The sequence below is a fragment of the Carassius auratus genome, chromosome 18, assembly GCF_003368295.1.
Source record: "Carassius auratus strain Wakin chromosome 18, ASM336829v1, whole genome shotgun sequence".
Taxonomy (NCBI): Eukaryota; Metazoa; Chordata; class Actinopteri; order Cypriniformes; family Cyprinidae; genus Carassius; species Carassius auratus.
The window spans coordinates 5,975,161-5,999,159 of record NC_039260.1 but is presented as its reverse complement, the minus strand read 5'-3'; the positions used below and the strand labels follow the sequence as shown (position 1 = coordinate 5,999,159).

At 37.5% G+C, this 23,999-nt stretch overlaps 1 protein-coding gene across 7 annotated transcripts in view; it reads left to right on the top strand.

The window, feature by feature from the left end:
• LOC113118225 (homeodomain-interacting protein kinase 2-like) overlaps positions 1 to 23,999 on the top strand; it is an 89,461-nt gene that overhangs the window by 15,991 nt on the left and 49,471 nt on the right. For 6 of the 7 annotated variants that reach the window (XM_026287252.1, XM_026287248.1, XM_026287246.1 and 3 more), the window contains one exon: positions 6,373 to 7,513. In XM_026287252.1, the coding sequence (XP_026143037.1) occupies positions 6,373 to 7,513 (1,141 nt within the window). Of the gene's footprint in view, positions 1 to 869; positions 1,032 to 6,372; positions 7,514 to 23,999 lie in introns of those variants that run through there. The other variant, XM_026287247.1, reaches the window with a different exon arrangement.

The following is a 23,999-nucleotide window of genomic DNA, read 5'->3' as shown; positions in this document are numbered from 1 at the left end:
ATTTTAAATTATTGTTATTATTATTATTATTATTAATTAATTAATTAATTTATTTATTTTTACTGGCTAAAATCTAGAATCTATTGAACTTGTTGCTTTGAGAGAACTATGCAAAAAAAATAAAAATAAAATAAAAACACAGTTATTCTGCACACTCCCATGATGCCCTTTCCATATGTCATCTATAGCCCCTTCTAAACATATGGCTTCCTCTATTCTCACACACTGGCCTTGATAAGTGTGTCACTAACAGGCTGGTTGGAGAGGTCACAAAGCCTGTGTGTGACAGTGTGTGTTGTTTGTTTGTCTTTCTCTAAGGCCGTCAGAACACATGTCAATGGCTTTAGCTGCTCTCTGGCCCAGCTGCTGTCTGCTCTGCTCAACTAACACCTCACTAAATATCACATAAACACCCCACTAATGGGTCAGATTAGGGTGAACGTGCATCCATGTGCCATCCTTATCCATCTCACAGAGAAGGGACATTTTATTTCTTAGAGGTTACTCTTTCAGAGCTCAAGTTTGTGAGAAAAAAATGTCAGAATTGTGATATTTAAACCCACAATTGCGAGAAGTAAAATTAGAATTGTGATTCTCAAAATATTTTGGAATACAGATGTTTTTCTCAGAATTGTGCGTCCAGCTGCCTCTATGTAACGTTCCATAAATAGGTTTGGATGTGATCGCTAAATGAGGACTGGGTGGTCAATACCCCAGCATCTGCTGTTTGTGTAAGCGTCTCTCTCTTTCTGGAGGGCTCGTGGTTTGAGATGAGCAAGACCAGTGAACACATCCAGGCAAAGAAATAAACAGCCTAAGAAATGCTCCTATAAGCCGCGTGTCTCGTTTCCTGCTGGCACTCTTCCTATCTTCACACACTGCACGAAATGTGTGCTCCCGGCCTCTCAGAGCTCTCGTGTCATGAATAGAGACAATAGCCAGAGGTTTCCTGCTCTCACTTTCCATGGGACTACTGGATTTCATTAGACGAGGCTGATAGACAAGGGAGTGGATGCTAGTTAGATTTGGGAGTAAGTAGATATTTTTATTTATTTGTTAATTTATTTTACTTTAGTATGATAGCAATATTATTTCAAATCAATGTTTTATTCATTTATTTATTTTTAAATCAACAAATAATTACTTAAATGTATTAATATTTAAATTATTGGTTAGTTATACATAATATATTAATGGTTAATACTTTTTAAATTAACAATGTAAATTAATAACTATTTGAAAAATCATTATTTACTAATGTCTAAATATTATTAATAAATGTATGCATATTTTTCAATTACTGAAATTGTTAAAAAGTAGTATATTAGTGATAGATGGAATTATAGTTTTTGCTTAGTGTATTACTTTTGTATTAGCTATATATAGAAGTAATTATTGGTATTTTGAATTAGCTTTTTTGTTTAATTTTAAGTTTTAGTAATTTTTTTTTAAATATACTTTTCATTTTTATAACTTTGTGTGCATATCCATTATTTACATGCATGCTTATTATTATTATTATTATATGTATTATTTTTAATACTTTATTTAATATTTATTTCAAAATTTTGAAGCTTAGGTTTTTAGCGTATTATTTATATATTATTCCAACTTTATTTTACTGAGAGAAAATTATTTTTAAGTTGTAAACCCGACCATGAAAAGAACAAGATTAATGGACAAAAATACACAAAATATACTTGGGGTATGACTCTCTTCGCTTGGGAAAGTAAGCAATCACCTAGCAACCACCCATAACACCCTAACAACCGCATAGCAAACATGCTAAAACCACTTGGAGCACCATGTTCTTCTGAACTCGTTTGTCTTTATGTTTTGTCTTTTGTTTCTTTATTTTTTACATTTATGTACATTGTCTTTCTGTGAATATAGGTGTACAATTATTTGTTAGGCCAGAAAAGTACGCACACAAACAATGTCTAAAGATAGGAGAGGAAAGGAGAGCAAAAGAAGAAGTGATGTGCAGGGGGAGGTCAGCAGAGAGACAGTCGGGAGACGGCAGAGGGGATAGAGTGGCAGAATAACTGTAGGATTTGAAGAGCGGGAAAAGATCACTCCAGACCTGGAGAAACAAGATACCAGGAGACCTTACAAATGACTAGATCTCACAGAAAGCCAGGTAGTAAAGGACTTGAAAGAAAGGAACAAATACAAACAAGAAGAGAACGCATGCAAAGGCTTCCTGTGCTTCCTCCCCCCCGATGGTATGCTACAGTGGGCATCGCTCGGAGCCATGGGGGATAATGCTATGTCTAGACAAGAGGAGGTCAATTCATTAACCACTGATTTCTCAGGACACGGTCCTTTGTTTGCGTTTTTACCCTTGTGAGCAGCCAGATATGTTATAAAAAAAAAAATCCTCAATAAAATCCTTTCTCCATCAAAGAGTAAAAAAGCTTGTATTTAAAACTATAGTTCACCCCAAAATTAACATTTTTGTCATCATTTTCTCGGCCTCAGGTCTTTCCAAACCTTGTATGAGTATCTTTCTTATGTTGAACATAAAAGCAGATATTCTGAGAAATGCTAGCAATCAAACAGTTGTTGGTCCCATTGACTTCCATAGTATTTCTTTCCCATTTCTTCAAAATATCTTCTTTTGTGTTCACCATAAGAAGGAAACTCCTACAGGTTTGGAACCACACGAGTAAATGTTTTTTTGGGGGGTGAACTCCTTTAAACTCTGATCTCCTCATTCCTTTAAAAAGTAGATTATCCAACCTTGGACAAAATAGAGTAATAGGTGATCCTGTAGTAAACTGAGCATTAGTGTTTCAACACGTTGCTTGTATAGGACAGATGAATAGCTCTTTGGTATGCTCCGTGGCAGTGCTTTAAACCGGCCCGCTCTGTGAGAGGTATGCTGAAAGCTGGCTGGCACTATGAAAAGCATTCCAGCATTGTAAATATGAAACAATGGAGCAGACTGGTTGTATTCTCACTCCAGACTTCAGAAATACCTATAGTAAACGTCACCCGTTGAGTTTGTGTGAGCATTTTCTGTGATATCAGTACATAAACATCATTCTCGGGGTGCTAGTCGACTCAGACCGCTCTCACGCTGTACAGCTGCAGAGTTCCTGAGGTTGGAAGGGAATGAATGCATTGTTGTTTGAAGATAGCATCTGACCATTTGAACTCTCTTTAAATTGAATTACCACAGGGTGAGTTTGGTGAACAACACGTCTCCATTCAAAACCGTTTTGTGCAAAATTCAGAACTGAAGAAGTGGCTCCCTTTTAATTATTGTATATAAATAAACTAAATTCCATCCATCCATCATAACGATTTACCGTTCTTTTGTTCCATCTATCATTTTATTCTTTTGCTCCAGTCAAACTACTGGTTACTTTAAAACAACTTCCAAAGAAGGCTTTGTAAAGCCAACATTCAAGGTCTATCTTGTCAGATTTGGCTTTTATAGGCGAATGAATTGCTGTGGATTTCCATTAATTTAAAATGAACGTCTTTACGTTGAAATTGCAATTTTGCATCCTGTTTGCAACCTTAATACAAAAGCAGAAACTGATTGTTGATTTAAAAGCAATTCCCACTTCACTTCTGAATGGCACACTGCCCCAATTCAAAATCAAGTTAGGACATAGACGTCCAGATTGGTTTCTGTCATGTGACGTGTTCAGAGCTTAACGTGGTGAGGCGTAGACTTTAAGGTACTCAATTGGATTACAATGCCAAAAACAAACATAATGGAGAAGTGATGAGTTAGATGGAGGAGTTGTTGCACAGTGGTAATCTGAACGTGTCAGCTGCCCGCGAGACTAGATTACCGCTCATGTCTGACGCAAAGAATTCCAGGGATGTTCCATCTGATCAGCCGTTGCCGCGGGAGATTTATTACTTTCCAGGCTCCATCCCCACCTCCGCCAAACACACACACTCACACATACAGAGCCACTGACCACATACAAATTATTTTTAGCGCAAAGACCTGGCAAAGAAAAGCGTAATCCAAGGAGTGACATCTGGCCTAGTATTTTATGGGATTAACATTGCTCCTAATAGCAATAGCGGATGTTCCTCATTACTTGCTCCGTCAACAAATTGCCAGAAAGGTCTTATATATGTTCAGTTAATAGACTGTATATCATTTTGTATATTGGTTCTGTGGTGCATAGAATATATATTTGGTATGTTCAATATATTTGATTTATTAAATGCCAAGATTATTGGAGGTGCAGTGAAAGCTGCTTTGGTTAAAGCTATAGATGGTGAATAGTGCATGCAATATACGTTAGAGGGAATTTATGGTATGAAGTCTATTGGATATAGAGTGTATATGCAGTATAGATTGTATGGTCAATGTCTTTAGATGCTGAATCAACTTTTAAAGCCCAAGAATCCCTGGAATTTAGAGCTGAAGCCAGATAGATACTGAAATCATACAGTGGTGTAGTCAAATGTATTAGGTGGAAGGAGAAAAGAGAGTTTGAAAAGTGAAAGAAAATGGAGAAGCAGGAAGGTACTTTTGAAACTGTAACTATTAGGAGTCATAACAATGATGAAGTGTTCATGTAAAGTTTCCTCTGTATGTTTCCTGTCTTGGGAATGTTGTTGCGTCAAGGAATTCCTCAAACCAAATGAGAATCATTATCTGCTTGTAAGATGAGACCACAAAGGAAAAAAAGTAATTATTCTAATAGAGGTTTATTTTGTATGGAAAGCATCGAAAGAGATCCATTGTGTATTGAACATCCTCGGTGGAGAGGGATAGAGATTATTCTAGAAGGCTCTGGTTGTGCTGTCAAGCTAGACGATTGGTGAAAAATGTTGCTCTCCCTCATGTCAATCCAAACCTTTTTGCTGTTATTTTTTTTTTTATGGAACACAGAAGTTTTTACAATGACAGTTTATAGTAGACAGTGTTTTTTAAGTTGAAAATCTATACTTTATTATTGCTCGAAAACTTCTTTTATGGTGCTTTTTGTTCACTTTTGGAGTTTGAAAAATAGTATATTCACAATGAACTAAAAAATTGTCTTTTTATTTTACACTTAAAATACAGGTTTCAAAATGACATTTTCCATTGAACTAATTCCAAACACTGTATAACACTTAATATAATACTACATAAATCACCTCTCATTGCATCCACCCATAAATCTTCATGTCAATCATTCAGGACTGAGAGAGAATGTGAGAACATGTTGGAGGTTTTAAAACACTCCTAGAGATCACAAAGGATCTTACAATTGTATTGCACACGGATTATCATAAGTGAGACGTTTTGCCACAGCAATGAAAAAAAAAAAAAGAATTGTGCATTACAGTAGCAGTTTCGGTGTGAACTGATATGCATGTGTGGTGAGAAACGCACTCTGAAGGAGCCTTTTTATTTCCTGGTGTGCTAATTCAGGGCACTTTGGAGATTCTGTAAATAGTGCATTACTGCGTCCTCTGCATGTTATCCTCTCTGAACTGTAATCATTATTTTAGCACTACAAACAGTGCCGTTCATGAGAACTATTTCTGGACCGTTGTTTGCTTGGAGAAGTGTTGTCTGTGCCGAAGCACAGAGAGTTCCCAGAAGCCGAAATCCTGCTCAGTTCTGCTTATGTTGTTTTGTTTTGAGGATCTGATGTTAAGATGTTATTCAGATGTTTCAGGTTCAAGCACTTTTTCTATTTCAAATGCCTCTGGAAAAGTGATGTGCATCTCCCTGAGGTAAACGTTGCAATGTGTTACATGCATGGGCTACATTTTTTTTCTTTTAGGAAATTGCAGTCATTCCTTGAGACTCACGCAGATGGCCCTAGGTTTGACATGGACTCTGCCTTTTTGGTGGTCCATAGATCATTGTTTTTACAGAAATCTTGTGGGGCCAGTAAAGAATCAATATTTTATATGCTTTAATATTGCATTTTGTGCCAGTTTAATTCAGCACGGTGCGGATAGTAGAAAAGTGGCTTTTTCTATTTGAACAGGTCCCCGAAAGGAGGTTTTCCTGTTGTGAATTTGTCTAGAATTCGCAACAGGAGCTATCAAGCCATGAACGTTATACACATACAGCATGAAAAATACACATACATACACATTTTTTCTCACCAAATTGATTTAGTTTATGTAGAAATATTCATAAATATATAGGGTGAAATCAGTCCAGGTGTTGCCCCGAAGCTGACTCTCTCAGCTTTAGTTTGAAGTCTGAACACTGCTGAGCAATCAAAGGGAAAGTGTGCAAGGTATTTGTACAGCGGCTATTTTATAAGTTAGCATCTGGACTCTGACTCTATTAAACTGGCCTGCCATGACCTGTAGGATTTTTATTTAAAGCGTATACTCGAGTTTCAGTCCAAGTTTCACATTCCCTCTCTCCCTCTCGCTCTTCCTCAGGTATGGCCTCGCAAGTGCAAGTCTTCTCCCCTCACACTCTCCAGTCAAGTGCCTTCTTTAGCGTGAAGAAACTGAAGGTGGAGCAGAGTTGTAACTGGGATATGACAGGGTACGGCACGCACAGCAAGGTCTACAGTCAGAACAGCAAGCAGAGTGTCTCAGTCGCCCCAGTGGGCATCAACGCCGCCAGTCTCCAGGTCTCCAACTCTTCTCTGTCCTGCGAACAGGCCCTCCTCTTCCCAGCCGGCTCGGGGCACATTGTAGTGGCCTCGGCTAGCAGCACATCTGGGGCAGCTGGTCAGCTGCTAGGCAGCACCGGGAGCAGTGGAAGCGGCAGCGGAGGCCACAACCTGACGCGCCGCAGCACCGTCAGTCTGCTGGACACGTACCAGCGATGTGGGCTTAAGCGGAAGAGCGAGGAGCTGGACAACAACAACGGCAGTGGAAGCAGTGTGCACGTGGTCGAGGAGCAGCAACTGCCCGCACCCATGATACAGAACAACACGCAGAGCGGGGCCACCATCGCGACCGCGACCGCCTCCACCACGGCGACGTCCAAGAACAGCGGCGCCAACAGCGAGGGCGATTACCAGCTCTTGCAGCATGAGGTGCTTTGCTCCATGACCAACACCTATGAGGTGCTGGAGTTCCTGGGTCGAGGGACGTTCGGGCAGGTGGTGAAGTGCTGGAAACGCGGCACCAGCGAGATCGTGGCCATCAAGATCCTCAAGAACCACCCTTCGTATGCGCGACAGGGACAGATCGAGGTGAGCATACTGGCGCGGCTGAGCACGGAGAGCGCGGACGACTACAACTTTGTTCGAGCGTACGAGTGCTTCCAGCACAAGAACCACACGTGCCTGGTCTTCGAAATGTTGGAGCAGAACCTGTACGACTTCCTCAAACAGAACAAGTTCAGCCCGTTGCCGCTCAAGTACATCCGACCCATCCTGCAGCAGGTGGCCACTGCCCTCATGAAGCTCAAGAGCCTTGGACTGATCCACGCTGACTTGAAACCTGAGAACATCATGCTTGTAGACCCAGCCCGCCAACCCTACAGGGTTAAGGTCATCGACTTCGGCTCTGCTAGTCACGTCTCCAAAGCGGTGTGCTCTACCTATCTGCAGTCCAGATACTATAGGTAAGGCGCTAATGTTGTCATGTCCTGTGTTGGAATTGCTCCTCTTGTTCAATGTTAGTTTTTCAAGAATCCTGTACTTTCCATAGTACTACCTTCTCTTCTTGCAGGTGTGTAGCAAAAATACATTTGTGGATTAATTGCTTCCGCCATCTTGAAATTGTTCTGTACTTTGACTTATATGAGAAAGAAATTACTTAATGGGTTTTTAATTAGTCCTTTTGACTTGTTTTGACTGTAAAGTGTACTTGAGAAGCAACAATACATAAGGTATTAAGACTTGTTTTGTATCCTGGATAAGACTGGATGTTGTCATATTACACTTTTCACGAGAGAGTTGAGAATGAAAATTCTGTCATTAGTTACTCACCCTCGTGTTTTTCCAAACTTGTAAGACCCTCATTGATCTTTGGAACACAAATTAACATATTTTTCATGTAATCCGAGAGCTTTCTGACCCTGTTTATACTGGTTTATACTTTAAAAACAAGATTTGTTTCAATATTTTACCTTAGAAACAAGACAAATACTCATTAAGAATAGGATTTTTTTGCCGTGTATGATGTATTAACAACTACTGTGAAAATAATTTACTCTGGCTTTGTTAAATAATTTAAGTTTTACCCACAGAACTAAATTTGTGGTGTCTGTATCAATCAAGTCTGTACACTGCTTAAAGAAAGAAAAAGTCCTATTCTTAGTGAGTGTTTTTGTCTAAACTGTAAAATGTTATGCTGCTGTTTGCAAACTCCGTAGTAGGGAAGTGCGCATATTATGTTTTTTTTCTTGGTGTTGTGCATGTTAAAAATCCCCAGAACTTCCTCGACACGTGCGTTAAGATGGACTCATAAAATTCAATGGCTTGCTGAGAACCTGCTTCCTTATCTTATTTAATGTGATAAAACACATCCTGAGTTCTGCTTTGAAGATTAAAATAGTACGATTACTGTGTTTTACAGCATGGTACAGCTTCATTGTAGCAGCACCTTGGAGATATTTGCAGCTGTTTTTATTTTTTCCCCCTTTTCCTCCTTTAGAGTTCCTCGTATAAAAAGCTATAGATTGTGCTTATAAAAAACAGCCTACAGAAATGCAGCATCAAGTTGACTGTAAACGGGGGCAGATTAATTTCCTCCCAACCCGAATCCAGCACACTCATCGCTACTTACCATCTCCCAAGGGATGAAGATACGGGGTCACCGTCAGTTCCCCGGCAAATACTTCCCTGTAATCCACACCAAAGTGCCAACATAAGAAACAGATGCCTCACTTGAAACCTGCTTATTTTTTTTTCCAGTCAACTCTTTCATTTACCTATAGACATGTTTGGGTTTCTCAAGCCAGATTGGGCTGTTTTGTGTAGACTAAGACCTGGTTCATACAGAAGTTTGCTCTGTTGGGTTGCCTAGGGTATGCTGAGGGTGGGTTAGGTTAGGTGTATTACCTCACAGCCACCCCAAGAGAAATCAAACACAGGGGAATGAGTCAGTCCAAGCGCTGCCAGATGTGTTACGTTTAGGATGCCACTGGCATCGTCACTAAATGAGGGTAGATATAGGCTATCGTTTGCAAATGCTTTGAGGCTTGAGTTGCAACTGGCTCATGTTTGTGAAATTGCTGAAGTGAGTGGAAACTATCAACAAGTGTGTCGGCTGCTCTGTTCTGTTATCCAAGTTGTGCTGATGTAATCGGTTTTTATATAGAAAAAGATCAAAATAGACCGAAAACTGCATGCTTTTGGCTCAAGGTCACTGTAAATGAGTATTTAATTAATGTTATGTCCCAGTTTGGTGGAGAAGATTTGCAGCAGGATCTGCATAAACTTTTTTGCTAACTCTTAAACGCACACTGATTGTCTTTTAGATCCTCAACAGACTACAGAAATACATCTGTTTAAGAAAAAGCAAGTATTTTTCAGCTGCCCATGTGCAGTAATTTGAGTGAGCGTCAGATTTTATGTCACTGAATTAAGACTGAGGTGATGAGTTAAGTGCAAAGAGTAGTACAGGAGCTGCTTTTACTCTTGAGTTTTGTGTCCTTTTTCTTGTGGGAGTCCATTTAGAAGAAGATCCCTTAATTTCCTCCTAGCTAGAACGAAGAGGGGGGAAAAGCTTACAATGAATAGAGTCACATCAGCCGTCAGCCTTCTGGAGCGGGAGAGAGCAGGAGAGAGAGAATAAGACATAACAAGCACTATTACTATGCATATTTAATGTTAGGGGTTTGTTCAAACCCTTAAACCTATAATTGGGTGCTTAACTCATGCTGCACCATTTTATTTGATACAATTGATATGATAGATGATAATACACTGCAAAAAATCCCAGTAGTTATGCCTTATTTGTCTATTAAATTAAAAATATATAAATACAAATATTCAAAATAAGATAAATGCACATACTAAGACTTGTTTTAGAGAATGCATTTCATCTTTTTGCCTTGACAGATGTTTTGCAATAAGACAAAATACAGTATTAATGCAGTCTGTGGAAACAAGTCTTCTGCAGTGTTGCTTCTCAAGTAAATTTATTTTATTTTGAGGATAATTATAGATTTTACTGAAATAGCAAGTTTAAAAAACAAACAAATTCAAACTCATTAAGAAGTCATGTTTTGCATAACATGCAGAACTACTCTAATTTACATTGAAGGAGGGGTCAAGCCACTTCTAGAGACATCTAGTTGTGCAACTAAACAATGTGCAACTGCATAACAATGACCCAAACCACCCTAGAACCAGCAAAGCAATGCCCTTACAGTTTAGTATCATAGTAGTGATTTTTGCATCAGAAAATACAGTTTAAAAAAGCATAAAAATCTTGTTTAGTGATGCATTTAGTTCATGGATTGCTGATCTGCTGTAGGTGACCTATACATATTATTGCATGATCAATGTTTTGCAATTCTGTACTGAAAGCAACAAGATGCCTAAATCAGACATCAGCCTACTGTTACCGACTGGCTCTCACCTCATTTTTCAGTAACAGGACACACAGACAGAAATGTAGCGAGCAGCGCCCCACCTGTACAGGCCTCCCACAGAGTTCTGTAGCCCTGGGAGAGGATCACACTGTTCTTGGAACGCTCTGACTGTTTAATACAGGCTTCTGTCTCTCGTAGGGGAAAATCTTATTATGGGAAAGGAAGAGAAAGATTGTGGTTTTCTGGAAGGATCATGAGCAGACACTTTTCTAAATGGCTGATGCTAGCGAATCTGCATTGTGAACAAGAATGCAACGTTGATCTCCTTTCACACATCATTGTATCATTGTGTATAATGTCAAAAATACTCCCTGCTGGGTTAAAGGTTAAGTGTGTGTATGCATTATTCTGCATGTAAATGCTCTTTTCTATTTCTGTTTATACTCGTAGACTAATAATAAGTATACACTATAGAATATAAATAAGCCATTTTAAGTTTTATTACGTGTGTAAATACTGGCTTAGTGATGTCTGATCTATGAACAAATGGTTCTTTAGAGCTGGATCTTTGTATTGGTGTGAATCAGCGAATCACTGAACAAAGAACCTTTTGAATCGGATCTTTGTTTTGAACCAGTTAAACCATTTTCTAAAAATGGTTCTGGACTGGTCTAGACTTATTTAACCAGGAACTGACTTACTGATCTGAGAAGTAATTATTAAAAAAATATATATTATATTTAAAAAAATATACCTAATATTTGATCAAATATGTTTTATATTTATATATTCAGTTTACATTTTAATTTTAGTGTAAACTTTAGTAATTTAGTAATTTTTACTTGGTACTTAATCTTATTTTAAGTTTAAGTACTTAAAGCAAGGTTTTTTTTATTCTTTTTTTATTTTTCATATTTGTCATATATTTATTTTTAATTTTAATAATAACACTAGTTCTAAATAAAAATATTCATTTCAAAATAAATCATCTGTATATATTAAATGCTCTTTTTTTAACACTTTTGACCCATGGTGGCGTGATCTGAGGGCAGTAACCTGTTTGTCCGACCAATGAAAGATGGAGTGAGTGTTCGGGAGCTTTTTAAAAGGTCATTATTTTTGCAATTGCATTTGGTGATGCAGAAATTACACACTTCACCTTTAATGCATAACAAGGCCACACGCCTTTCTAGAGAGGGAGAGAACAGTAATCACTCTCGCGTCTCTCAATCTGTCTGGATTTATTACATCTGGACTGCTGATGAGAACGGCTGAATAGAGAAGAGATTAAAAGCAGCTTGTTCTGCCATTAAACCTCATGAAAAACTTGAGAATTAAGGCTAACCCTTGCACCAAGGTTACCAAACGTTTCTGTCGAAGGCAGGGGCTTTCAGCAGAACTGTTATATAAAGACATGCTTGCTCATTCATCTTCCATTCTGTTCCCCGCAGTTATTTGTTTTGGCAGTGCTTTTAAATCCGAGGGACTATTACCCGCGACCTTCGATAGGACAGGATGCACAAAATGTTCCCTTTGCATATTTTTAACTAAAGCCCCTGTCGGCCCTCCCCTCCTTCCATCTTTGCTTCCTAAAAGGCTCCTCTTAAGATGCCATCAGCTGTAAAAGTGATTGTGGAAGGCAGGGAGGACTCTCAGCAGGAAATTTCCATTCTCAGCAGCTTGCCTATGGCTTTGGTGTCATTCTCCTACTGCAAACGCCCCTTGAAAGCTTCCACAAACGGATGTCAGCACTGGCAAAGCAGCCCCTATCAGCTGTTCCTCATATCTTTATTGCCGCTGCTCAACACAAACCCACAGTCTGTCGCTTTTACTGGTATTTGATCCAGTGTAGTGTATTGGATTTAAGAGCTCATATTATGTAGATGTAGTGACTTTATAGATTTTTCAGGACAAGTAAACAAAGCAATCCTAATTAAGGTAAACATTAGAAAGGCAGTTAGCTGCATACACATGCTAGCCATGGAAAAAGCAGTCAAATTATGTGACTCATGCATTGCATGTGGTGGATTAGACATTTACAGCCTTATTAAAGTAGTAAACAGCAGTTTTACGCAGCTTAAGCGTGATCTTTCAGTCGTGAATTGCTGTTTGCAATGTATTTTACCTGAAAAAAGTAATGGGATTGGATGTTTAAGAAAGAACATGTAGGGAAGGACTTTGATTTTATCGATTGCGAATTAATTGGATTGTGAAAAGTGGGTGTTACTTAACAGAATGCCAATGCTATTCGTTTTTATTCAGTTTTAGTAATTTTTGTACTTAAACACAAATACTTGTATAACTTTTTTTTTTTTACATTTTAATCAAATTGTTTATGCTTTAGTTTATTTTAGCTTAAATTAGCAAAAAAAATAAAAATAAAATAATAATTCCTAGTTTTATTTAACAGTTTATCACTAGTCGTAAAATACTTTGAAACTCACTGAAATGCATTTTTCAAAAGAACCGATTTCTGAAAATTTCTACAATGTTTCATGATTTATGGCTCATCATTTAATCTGTTCTGAATTATTGGATTGCGAAAAGATGGCGTTACTTAACAGAATGCGTATTTGCTAACAATGTGTAAATACCATAGCGATTTGGCTATTGGTTTAAATCAACATGAAATGAAATGACAAAATGTGAACAATGTTGTGAACAGTTTTGTTGAGCTTTTAATGTTAATTTCAAATTTGAATTTAACTTGTACGTACATCACAATGCGGAAGAAAATCTGACGGTACCTCCATTTTGTTACAATTTTTTTATTTTTTTAAGATTGCGAAGGCAAGCTTCATTTGTTTTTGGAGTAATGATGAATCATTGAATTAAAACATGCTTCAGACTGTAAATAGGGTAAATTCTGGTTTCACAGTCATGTTAAAATGAAAAACACCTTTTGTCTGTATGGTGTTTGGTATTTTCACACTCATTAGCTTTACCAAAACAGCATATGGCTTAGATATATTTGCCTATAGACATCATTCCATTGGTCTGAGACTGTTCCTAATACTCTGTTTATTCAGGTTATGTCAACTTAACACCCCTCACCCTAGTTGCTGTGCGGGCTAGCTAATGATGTAACAGGTAAATCAGGCTAGCTTACAGAGGATCAGATAAAGCAGATTACCGTTCTGTCCCAGTTGGGCCTTGTACCCCTTTTATCTTAAATAAAATAGGGATGTATATCATGAACAGAATGTTCTCATTTAAGTATGAGATTTATCGCCTCCGTCAGCTGAGTGTTACATGGCTGTGGTTAGAACGAGGAGAGCAGATGCATGTGCAGCCCTCCATACACAAGATCCCGCCCAACCCCTAGCTGTCGTCAGTTCTCAGCACTTTGAAGACCCTGCTGGGTTTCGGCAGTGTGATTCATAGCAGGTAGAGGTCACCAAGGAAGAGATAGCATGGCCACTCAGTGTGTCAGTCAATATTCTCCAGACGTCAGAGCCTTAATATAGGAAGGCTCGAGGGGAAGAGAGCATGCTTTGCACATTTTTCTTCGATACGCAGAAATTTTTCCCAAAGATGCACAGGAATCCGGAGCTCATGACCACGCTTTCGTTTAGAACATCCGATGCGCTAATGGCCCGAGCTCGTAACCTTGAGGGATCTCATCCAAGAATTTTTTTTTTTTTTTTTTTGGGGCACATCGATCGTAACAGCACAGTTTGAATGTGCTATGATGCAGGAATCAACTGGTGTGCCTTTTACTGTCGGTTCTTAAAGCGCTGCATTGTGCAAAATGCAATGTGACCTCTTCTCTAGCTGTAATGGCAAAGATTTACCCTCGAGACGTAGCGTTTGGTGTCCTTAACTGGGCCAGACTAACAAAACAGTTACATTTTTAAAACAGTTATTTTAAGAATTTTTTTCATAACAACATCTTAAAATAAGGATAGCCTCACGTTTGTCTTAAATACTAGGTCATTTAATAAATGTTTTGGTTTATTTCAAATATTAGGCATTACAACACCAGCGACAGTATCTATAACGGATAATAATACATAATATAGTATGTATAATTGATATTATACATTAGTAATCTAGCATTCTTGTACACTACTGTTCAAATTTGTCATTTATACATTTTTTTATAATGTTTTTGAAAAGTCTCTGATGCTCACCAGTGCTGCTTTGAAAATAAAATGAAAATAAATATATAATTATTAATCAAATGTAAAATACTGTTAATAAATAACTGTTTTCTATTCTACTAATATACATACAAACATGTCATTTACTCTTTTCTTGGTAAAGCCGACTTTCAAAAGACATTACTCCTTCATGATCCTTCAGAAATCATTCTGATATGCTAATTTGGATTAATTTCTTTACATTTCTTATAATTTTCATTCTTGAAAACAGTTGTGCCGCTTAATATTTTTGTGGAAACCATAATACTTTTTTTTCTGTGTTCTTTAATAAAATAGAAGTTCAAAAGAACAGCATGTCATTGAAATCTGTTTTTACCTCTATAAATGTATTTACTGTCTCTTTTGCTTCATTTAATGCATCCTTGCGGAATAAAAATATGAATCTGTTAACTTGGTGACCGCTAAGCAACCACTCAGAACATTCCATCATCATGGCGGTGACTTTAGCAGGGACCCCTCACAGAACCAACAAAAAAGAAGACAAACGTGTATTATCAATCTGTTCATCTAAAGAACATCACGGGAACATGACTCCTTTCTGGCACGAAACAATACGCCTCAGTGTGAGTAGTCAGAACCTGCCTATCTTGTGTTTATAAATGAACTGCCGTTCCAGGACATTTGCGGTGGCTCCGTGGCAGGCATTAAGAAGCGCTTTAATGAATGAGGTTGCCACTAGTTACTGTTCTCTCAAGCGTACGTAAGGCATCTTTTTATTCCGACGCCACTGCGCAGTGGGATTCGCTTACACAGAGCCTTGAATATGAGTTAGGCTGGCCTGTAGCAACCAAACTAGAGCTGTTTACCCATAATGCAACAAAAAGACATCACTGGGGTCTTTGATATGCTTTCCACAAGAGAATAAGGGTTTGTTTGTACTTCTCAGATAGAAGCTAATATAATAACTCTGAGGAGGCACAATACTTCTTTGACAAATGTCAACCATGACATTTTCTTTGTTATTAAGATTACATTTTCCTTTTTTTTTTCAACCGATGGACATCGAGGTGCATTGCATTGATGGAAAGTTTTTTTTTTTCTGTTTTGGGACCTCTTAAGAATTACTTTTATGAGACGTTCAACCTTTTGTGAAGATGAGTGACAGAAACGTAATAACCAGGAGCTCGTTTCATTTGCCTGTGGGCTACCCGCTTCATAGCGTCTTACTTTCTTCTCAGCGGAGCAAGAGACAAGTAGCTAATTAACTCCTGCTACTTGAGCATCTTAACAACAAGCCAAGTGCTTAGTCATTTTAGCCAGCTACAAAATAACCATTCCATATCATTTTTGACAGATATTGACACCTTTAGTCCATTTTAAGAGCTATTTTGTGGTCATTTTTACCAGTGTAACTATGATTTTTAAGGTTTTGTTGTTTTCTGATGCTAATTTAGTAGGATATAAGGGCTAAAGGCACACCTGTTGAAAGATCTTGAAATGCCGATTAGGTATGTTTTGAAGCATGACCAGCTAAGAACCAGCTTAAGCCAGCTCATGACCAGCAGTCATGCTTCAAAACATGTATGTTTTTTCAACAGGGAAGGAAAAACTACTTTTCAGTACTCTCAAAGTGTATGATCTTTTTATTAAACGTTGATGACACCACACATTTTGCGGGAAAAGGAATCAAAAAGAAATTTGTTTTGTTAAATAAAAATTATCTAAATGTATAATGTGGTGAGGGAGGCCTTCACACTCTGGTCAAAAAGAAAAACCCTCCAGTATTGATACAAATATTTAATAATATGACTTGTGTAATATCTTGTACTACTTGTTAGAAATCAGTCACTTTAAAAACATTTTACTATATTCTGTTCATTTTGATAATAACATTTAGTTTTACTTTATTCAGTAAACACACTGGCATTGAAATATGGTCGGATTAAAAATACAGATTTTTAATTTAAAAAAAAGAAAAAAAGAAAATTTTGATTGTGAAAGCTGCTTACGCTGAATGATGGAAATCCCATAATATTTTAATGACTTTACAACAGTAATATTAAGTACTGAAAAAGTTGGTGTAGAAACTTCACTAGCACTTAAAAAAGTATTGCTTCTTAAATGTGTTGCTGTTTGTAATTTGATTGGATTTGACAAAAAAATATTAAGTAGAAATACTATTATGTTTATAATTAAAACTTGATTTAATTACCTGAAAGTAATTAACAAGGCCTTTGTCTCAAAATATATTTGATCAGCCACATTGCACAGTAAAACGTGGATGTTTAAAAGTGCTGAAACTAAGATCAAATGCTCTTTTTGCCTTGATGTACCCTACATTTTCTTTCATAATATTTGCAAGCTGTGATCTTCCCTGCCCGTTTTTATGCCTTTTGAAAAGGTGTTTCCATCCGCTGTCATTTTAGAGACTTTTAGCAGCACACTGTATACTGTAGCCTTCCACGCTATTATTATTACGTGTTGAGTTCAACATGGATTGGTGACATCTGTATTTTTTCCAGGCTAAATAAACCATATTGCAAGTATGGAGTTTGAACTCACAGGCCTATAAACCTTTCCATTTTCTGGTTTCTCACACAAATATAGTATTTAAAGATCCTGAACTCCACGTTCCTTCATGGTTTATGTGAACTGCTATGTAGTCGAGTGGATCAGTGCACATGGTTAAGCATTCCAGTGCTCTACTATGTTAATGGCATAATGATGCTATTGCTTTATATTATCAGCTGAAATTGCATGTTTCCTGTGCTTGGGTTGCCACAGAAACAAGTCAAGTTTGGAGGGTCAGTATCCAGCTTTGCTGTGGTGAGGTTTGGGCCGGGGCCAGACATGACTGGTTTATGGGCATTATGGGTTTTGTGAACAACATAAGTGGCCGTACTCCTCCTCTCCGCTCTTTTCCAGCCCGGTCACAGCAAATGTCTGGCTTCCAGGCAGCCATGCAATTTCCCATGAACTGCACTGAACGAAACAGATGCATTTGTTTTCTCAATTGGAAGAATTTGCTAATATGCGTAAAAGGGTAAATAGTTTGGTTAATTTACGCCAGGCCGGACCCAGCTTGTCCTGCCAGCTGAGGCCTTTTTAAAGCCTGCTGTCTCTTTTTCTCTGTTTTATACTGTTCTGTTCCATTCCATTCAGTTCTTTCACATTGTGTTCTGCGTGGTTTGCTCTAATCAATGCTGTTATTCAACACTGGTCTATCCTGTTCTACTCTCTTCTCACTACATTTCTAACCATTCATCACTGACAGAGCTGTTGTTCAGTTGTATGTTATCAAACAATGTTATGTCGATATATTCTCTGCATTAGCTTTCATAAGTTGCAATGCATGGGGTGCATTGTTAATCTCAGCAACTGAATTATTGACAAATGCTTAGTGACAAAGAGCCATTCGATTTCATTGATGATAAGAAGATGAGATGAAAACTTAATGGGATAGTTCCACCAAATTTTGTTCTAAACCCATAAGACCAATTAAGATGAAATCTTAGAGCTTTCGGACCCTGCATAAACACGTTCAAGGCCCAGAAAGGTAGTAAGGACATTGTTAAAATAGTCTGTGACATCAGTATTTTATGAAGATACAAGAATACTTTTTGTGCACACATGGAAGAGAATAAATTGTTGAATGAAGTCATTTTTTTGTAAACATATTCTTGTAGCTTCTTAAAATTAAAATAGTCCATGTGGCATCAATGGCTCCACATTAACAGTGTCTTTACAACTTGTTGCAATGCTGTCTATGCAAGGTCAGAAAGCTCTGGGTTTCATCAAAAATAATTTGTGTTCCAAAGAAAAACGAAGGTCTTTTGGGTTGAAACAACAAGAGAGTAACTGTGTATGTTAATCTCTTTAAGGATTATGATTATAATTGTTATAAACAGAGTTTTGACCAAAATATGAATGGAAATCTTACTGAATGATATCAGCAATGCACCACAAGGTTTTATAGAGAAGGAAGTTTTAAGAATTATTTTCTAAACATCTACAATTTTATTTTCTGCCTTTGATTGTCTAATTTAATTGAATCTGTATTCAATTTAGCTTTTAAATTTAATTTTAAATTTAAGTTGAATCATTGAAATTGAACTACTTTTTTATTTTATCACTCTAAAATAATTCACCCTGAATGTTCCTTTGAAAACATCAGTCGTGAGATTCCATTGTAAAATGCTTCTTGAGCTGAGGTTAATACATACTGAAAGATGATTAAACATCTTTATGGTGCTTTAGTATCAGTATATTGGGTTCCAGTGGTTTGGGCCTAAGGTGTAATTTGTTTGGAAAAATAATTACTCTTGAATCGAATTCCTTGTTAATTATTAAAGGGGGATAGCATTTTAAATGTACCGTGTGCAGTGAAGTTGATCTTGAATGCTCTCTTATCTCTAAATGGACCGTTTATGGAGGCCAAGCATACAGAGTACATTTTTAACTAAGTTTCCACACTGGATGTCTGTAAAGCATCACACTCTTCTTCTTTTTTCCCTTGTATAAAAGGTTAATTCCTGGCCACATGATGTAAACTTTTTTTCTTTTTCTGCAGAGAACATGGTATTTCTACAAACGCAGAGAACATTGCCTTTAGAGCAACAGAGAGCTGTGAGAATTGGGTTCAGGTGTGTTTAGAAAAGGTCAAGACTTAAAAAAAGTTTTGTGTGTTGGTCATTTGTGTGTATTTTGCAGGAAAGCATCTGCAGACGTTGGCAGGAAGCTTTATGTGCTTAATTTGATTCAAGCTGCACTGGATGATATTGTCTTGTTTCAGCTCAGCTAAACTGACCTGTGCATGCGCTGGAAACACTGACATGCCGAGACTGGTTATCAATGACAGAGGAACGCTGCGTCCCTCTCTGATTTCATCATCCAACAGCTTCCCTCAACACAATATTACCCTCATTAGGCTTAGAGAAGGGTGGCACAGGGATTGGAAGGACTACACACGCACATAAACTCTTTAATTAACTCCTGTTCGTTTTGTCTGTCAGCAGACAGATGGTGGCACTTGTTGAGATTGAGTCATTATGTTGCAATGCCTCGGTCAATGTGCGTAATGGCCGAATCTCTGAAATATTTACTATTTTTATTGACCTGTAAGGGATACGATTGAACCTCAGATCTGTCATTTCAAGGATGTGACCAAATATTGAAAATTGTGGGAAAATGTATAGAACATGTGGTATGAAAAAACAATGCTGATCTGAAAATTAGCATAAGAATAACTGGTCCTAACTATAGTAGTTTTTGGACTCATTTGATTCATTGACTCACTCATGATGAATTAAAGAGTTCCTGGATAAATCAGTGTTTTGAGTGCTATGGTTGATCGAATGATTTAATGATTCACTCAGAATGACTTGTTTAGCTTCTTAATGAATCAGTATTTTGAAGAAATTGGTTGATAGAATGATTGATTCAGTGATTCACTCATAATGAATCAATGAAGTTACATTAGCTGGTGACATCACCATATAGCGCTATTGAAAAATACTGAAAGAATAAAAGCAAACTGAACAATAAGTGATAATGACATTCAGTTCATCTGAAATAACTCAAAGATAATGTACTGTATATGGAGTATGGGTTACTGTTTAGAGCAAATATCTTCTTAATCTTTTGTAGTGCATGGATAATCCACTCCTGATTGCATGAGTACTGTTTTCATATAGATATACTATATGTATAGATAAAACAATGCTTACATAAGCTGTCACATGCATAGTTTGTGTGCTTACATAAGCCATACTGAATTATACATGTCACTTCATTTAACTTCAAGCCTGTGGCTACGCCCTCAATCCAGTTAGACCTCATATACATTTGCTAGCACTCTACCTGTTTCTATTTTTAAAAATGGCTATAATTTGATTCAGTAATGCATTGTTAATAGAAGCAATGTTGAATTCTTCTCTGATCTCTGCTCTGGCCTTTTGGTATTATTTTATAGTGGATTCTGCCACTGCCGCTGAAAGGCTGGCCTAACTAACCCGTCCTTCCCAGCATGCACTGCTCTTTTCCATGCAAATCAACGCTGGCCTCCCCGGGCTGCCTGCTTAAGTACTTTGGATTCATTAATGTGTAAAAGACGTGGGGAAAATGAAATTCTAAATGAAATGAATGTATGCATCACTAAGTCTCTCTCTCTTTCACTCACTCTCATTTTCTGCCATCAAGGCACGGAGGGCATATTGATGAAGATTCTTTTGTTTCCATTCTGACAGGAGCCAATCCCGTTGCTGTTGTGTAGGATGCAGCAGACGTTGAGTGAGGAATATAGGTTTCAGAGTAGGGATGAACTCATGGTAGGGCTAATCTGTTGGAAACTTGAGCTTTTCTTTTCCCTTTTTTGTTAGCATCACAATCACTTTTGCTCTTAACTGGGACTATATAATGGATTTGAGAAAATTTGTTTTGTTTTAAATGGGCCAATAGTACCGCTTGTTTGAATGTGAATGATACCTAAGATATGTGGGCTATTATTGTTGAGTAAACTAAAAAAAAAAAAAAAAAAAAAGGTAATTGAGTTAAAGCTGAAATAAAATTAAATATAAAGATTATATGAAAAATGTAACCGTAACAAAACATTTTCATTTTAACTAACTGAAATAAGTTTAAGCACTAAAATTACTATTGGAAATAAATAAAACTAAAATTAAAGCTGAAAGAAATGGTAATCAAACATAAATTTTAATCTAAAAAAATTAAAGAACACTTTTTAAAACTCAAATGAAAATAAAAATGTAAAATGTAAAAAAGCGTATTCATAATAATACAAAATATAGTGGGATATAAATAATAAAATAATACTTGTGGTTATATGAGATGATGTGTGCTATTATAAGATGTTTTCGCTTGCTGTTGCCAGTCATGATGATCATACTGTCTAAAATATATTTTCTACGTCTGCACCACATGTGGTCAATAACGAGGTGCGCTGGATATCTCTACCTCCCAAAGCAAACATAAGCAGAAATACACACACACACACACACACATGCATTCTCCAATCCCGTAATACAGTGAGCTCATAGTGTAAAGGTTGAAAAAAGAAAGCGCAGGATGCTCTTGCCCCGCCCCCCTCTCCACTGGAAGGGGTTGTGGCAGTTAGAGCCGGACACAAAACCCTCTCGACATCCTAACCGTCGTGCATCATTCAGGGGTCTCCATGGCAACACAGACACAAAGGGATGGCCTGGAGAGGAGAACTGGGATGGCCAGTGAGGGGGTGTGATTCGGAGGAGAGAGAGCTTATCATCATCAGGGCAGCAGGAGATTATGTGAGGTCGGCCCAGTGTGTGTATATTTATATGTATAAGTGTGTATATATATATCTGTTGTGAGGAGTAGTAGGTCATGCTTATGGCTCATTATAGCAAGCAGGCTCTCTTGTTCCAGTATGAACTGCAGTGCAGGACCTATCTGTGCTTTATTTTTTTACCCTACAAGTCTACTTTGGAGACTTTTAAATTAGCCACACTCAGTGAGCGGCCGTGCGGGGGTGGTTGATATTTCAACTTTTCAAAGTACTTAAAAGTTTTTTTTTTCTTTTCTCTTTTAAGAACAGCTGCTCTCTACCAGAGCTCATTTTGTAGGGAATTTAGGAAGCAGTTTTGCTTCTTCCAGCATTATGATCAAAAAGCCGGACTGCCATTTAAGACACATTTTTAACCTCTCAGCCCATCTCCACCACATTTGCCTCCCTGTGACTGACTGTGTTTGTTCCCATGCGCTCTCAGACCCAAATGATTCCACCACTCATGCTACTTCAGGCATAAATTCATAAATTCTGACCACTTCCCACCAGCCCGCTATTGACGGAAAGACAAAACGACTTCCCTTCTGTTTCCATGTTTGTCTTTCTATAGAAGCAATGACAAAATATGCTGCATTCCATGTGAGTCGCATTTCCGTCCCGGGGCCTAGATTGTGACGCTCCAGTATAGCTATTCCTTAGAGTTTTCGTCTTGTTTTCAGTTCTTGTATTTTTTATTGTATGATTTATACTGGGTACGGTTGCTAATTGTGTAAGCCAGGTGTATGATGAATAGTGCATTGTGGGAAGCACCTAAAGCACTCTTCTTGGATAAATAGCGAAAAAAAAAAAACCTCATATAGATGAATGGAAATTGAATGCGAAAGGGCGATATGGGACAAATAACAGCAGCCCGACTGGGGTTGGTGGCATTCAGCTCAATGATATTAAAGGATGCAAGATGCAAAAATGATGTATGTTGAAAACAATATTATATAGTCTGAAAACTGTAAAGTTAATAACTCCGTTATCCAAACCCACTTTTAAGCTTTCAAAATTAGCTACATGTGAAGATATGACCCGACAAGAGACCCTCAGAGAGCTGGTGATGTCAGGTGAAGGAGAAGTGCTGTTTATTTTCGCATGAGCTGGTAAAGCACAGGCCGTTCTGTAATAACAGGGTAGATTTCACTAAACGCTGCTTCCACTGACGCCAGCGCTCACAGGAAACTAGCCCCTTCTCTAAACACTCTCATTTGCCCAGTGAAAACCTTTTTTTATTATATATGAATATCAAATCCTAAGGGACACACTGAGAGAGGGAAGGAATTTATTGTTTTTAAAGCACCGCTATTGGTCTATTGTGTGAATTATATGTGCATGATGGAGCCATTCCTCTTTCGAATGTAACTGTTTAACCAAATGGAACGTTTCTGGAATATATGATGGACTTTGTCATCTGGACGTGATGTATCAGTGAAGACATCACTGGTGTACTTGCAATATGATGCAACTGAAGTCTGAGAACCTGTAAATGGACAAGTTGATGTCCACATTTTTTTTCTCTCTGTGATTTTTTTTTTTGGCTTTATTGCATCTTTTATTCATAGAAAGAGTGAAGAGTCAGGATGGAGGGAAGAAAAGAGGGGCCAGGTTTGAATCTGCATCGAGAACCAATGCTGAATATGTAACAGCTAAGCTCTTGGATTTGTATGATTTTATGTGTTTTTAATTTTAGTTTTAATCCACAGAACTTTATGTAACCATGATATGGTGACACACTTCTTGTGTCTCAACAGAGATACATATCCATCCGTTCACGTCATGAGCTTTTTACTTGGCAAAAGGCACTGTGTAGTTAGTTTTAACTGCTTATGTAATGATAATTATTTAATTACTATTATTATTTTTATTTCAACGTATGACCTAAACACTTTAAAGGGACAGTTCAACCAAAAAAAGAAAATTCTGTCATCATTTACTTACACTCAAAATCTTATTTCTTGTGAAGATGATATTTAAAAGATGATTAACAAATAAAAAAAAAAATATTTTTTTTTATTGTAATTTAAGTCAGTGGGTTTCAATTTTGTCTTGGACCACAGTGACTTTCATTTTATTGACAAAAAAAAAAAAAAAACAGTCATTCAAAATATCTGTTACATGTTCCACAGAAAAAAAGTCAGTC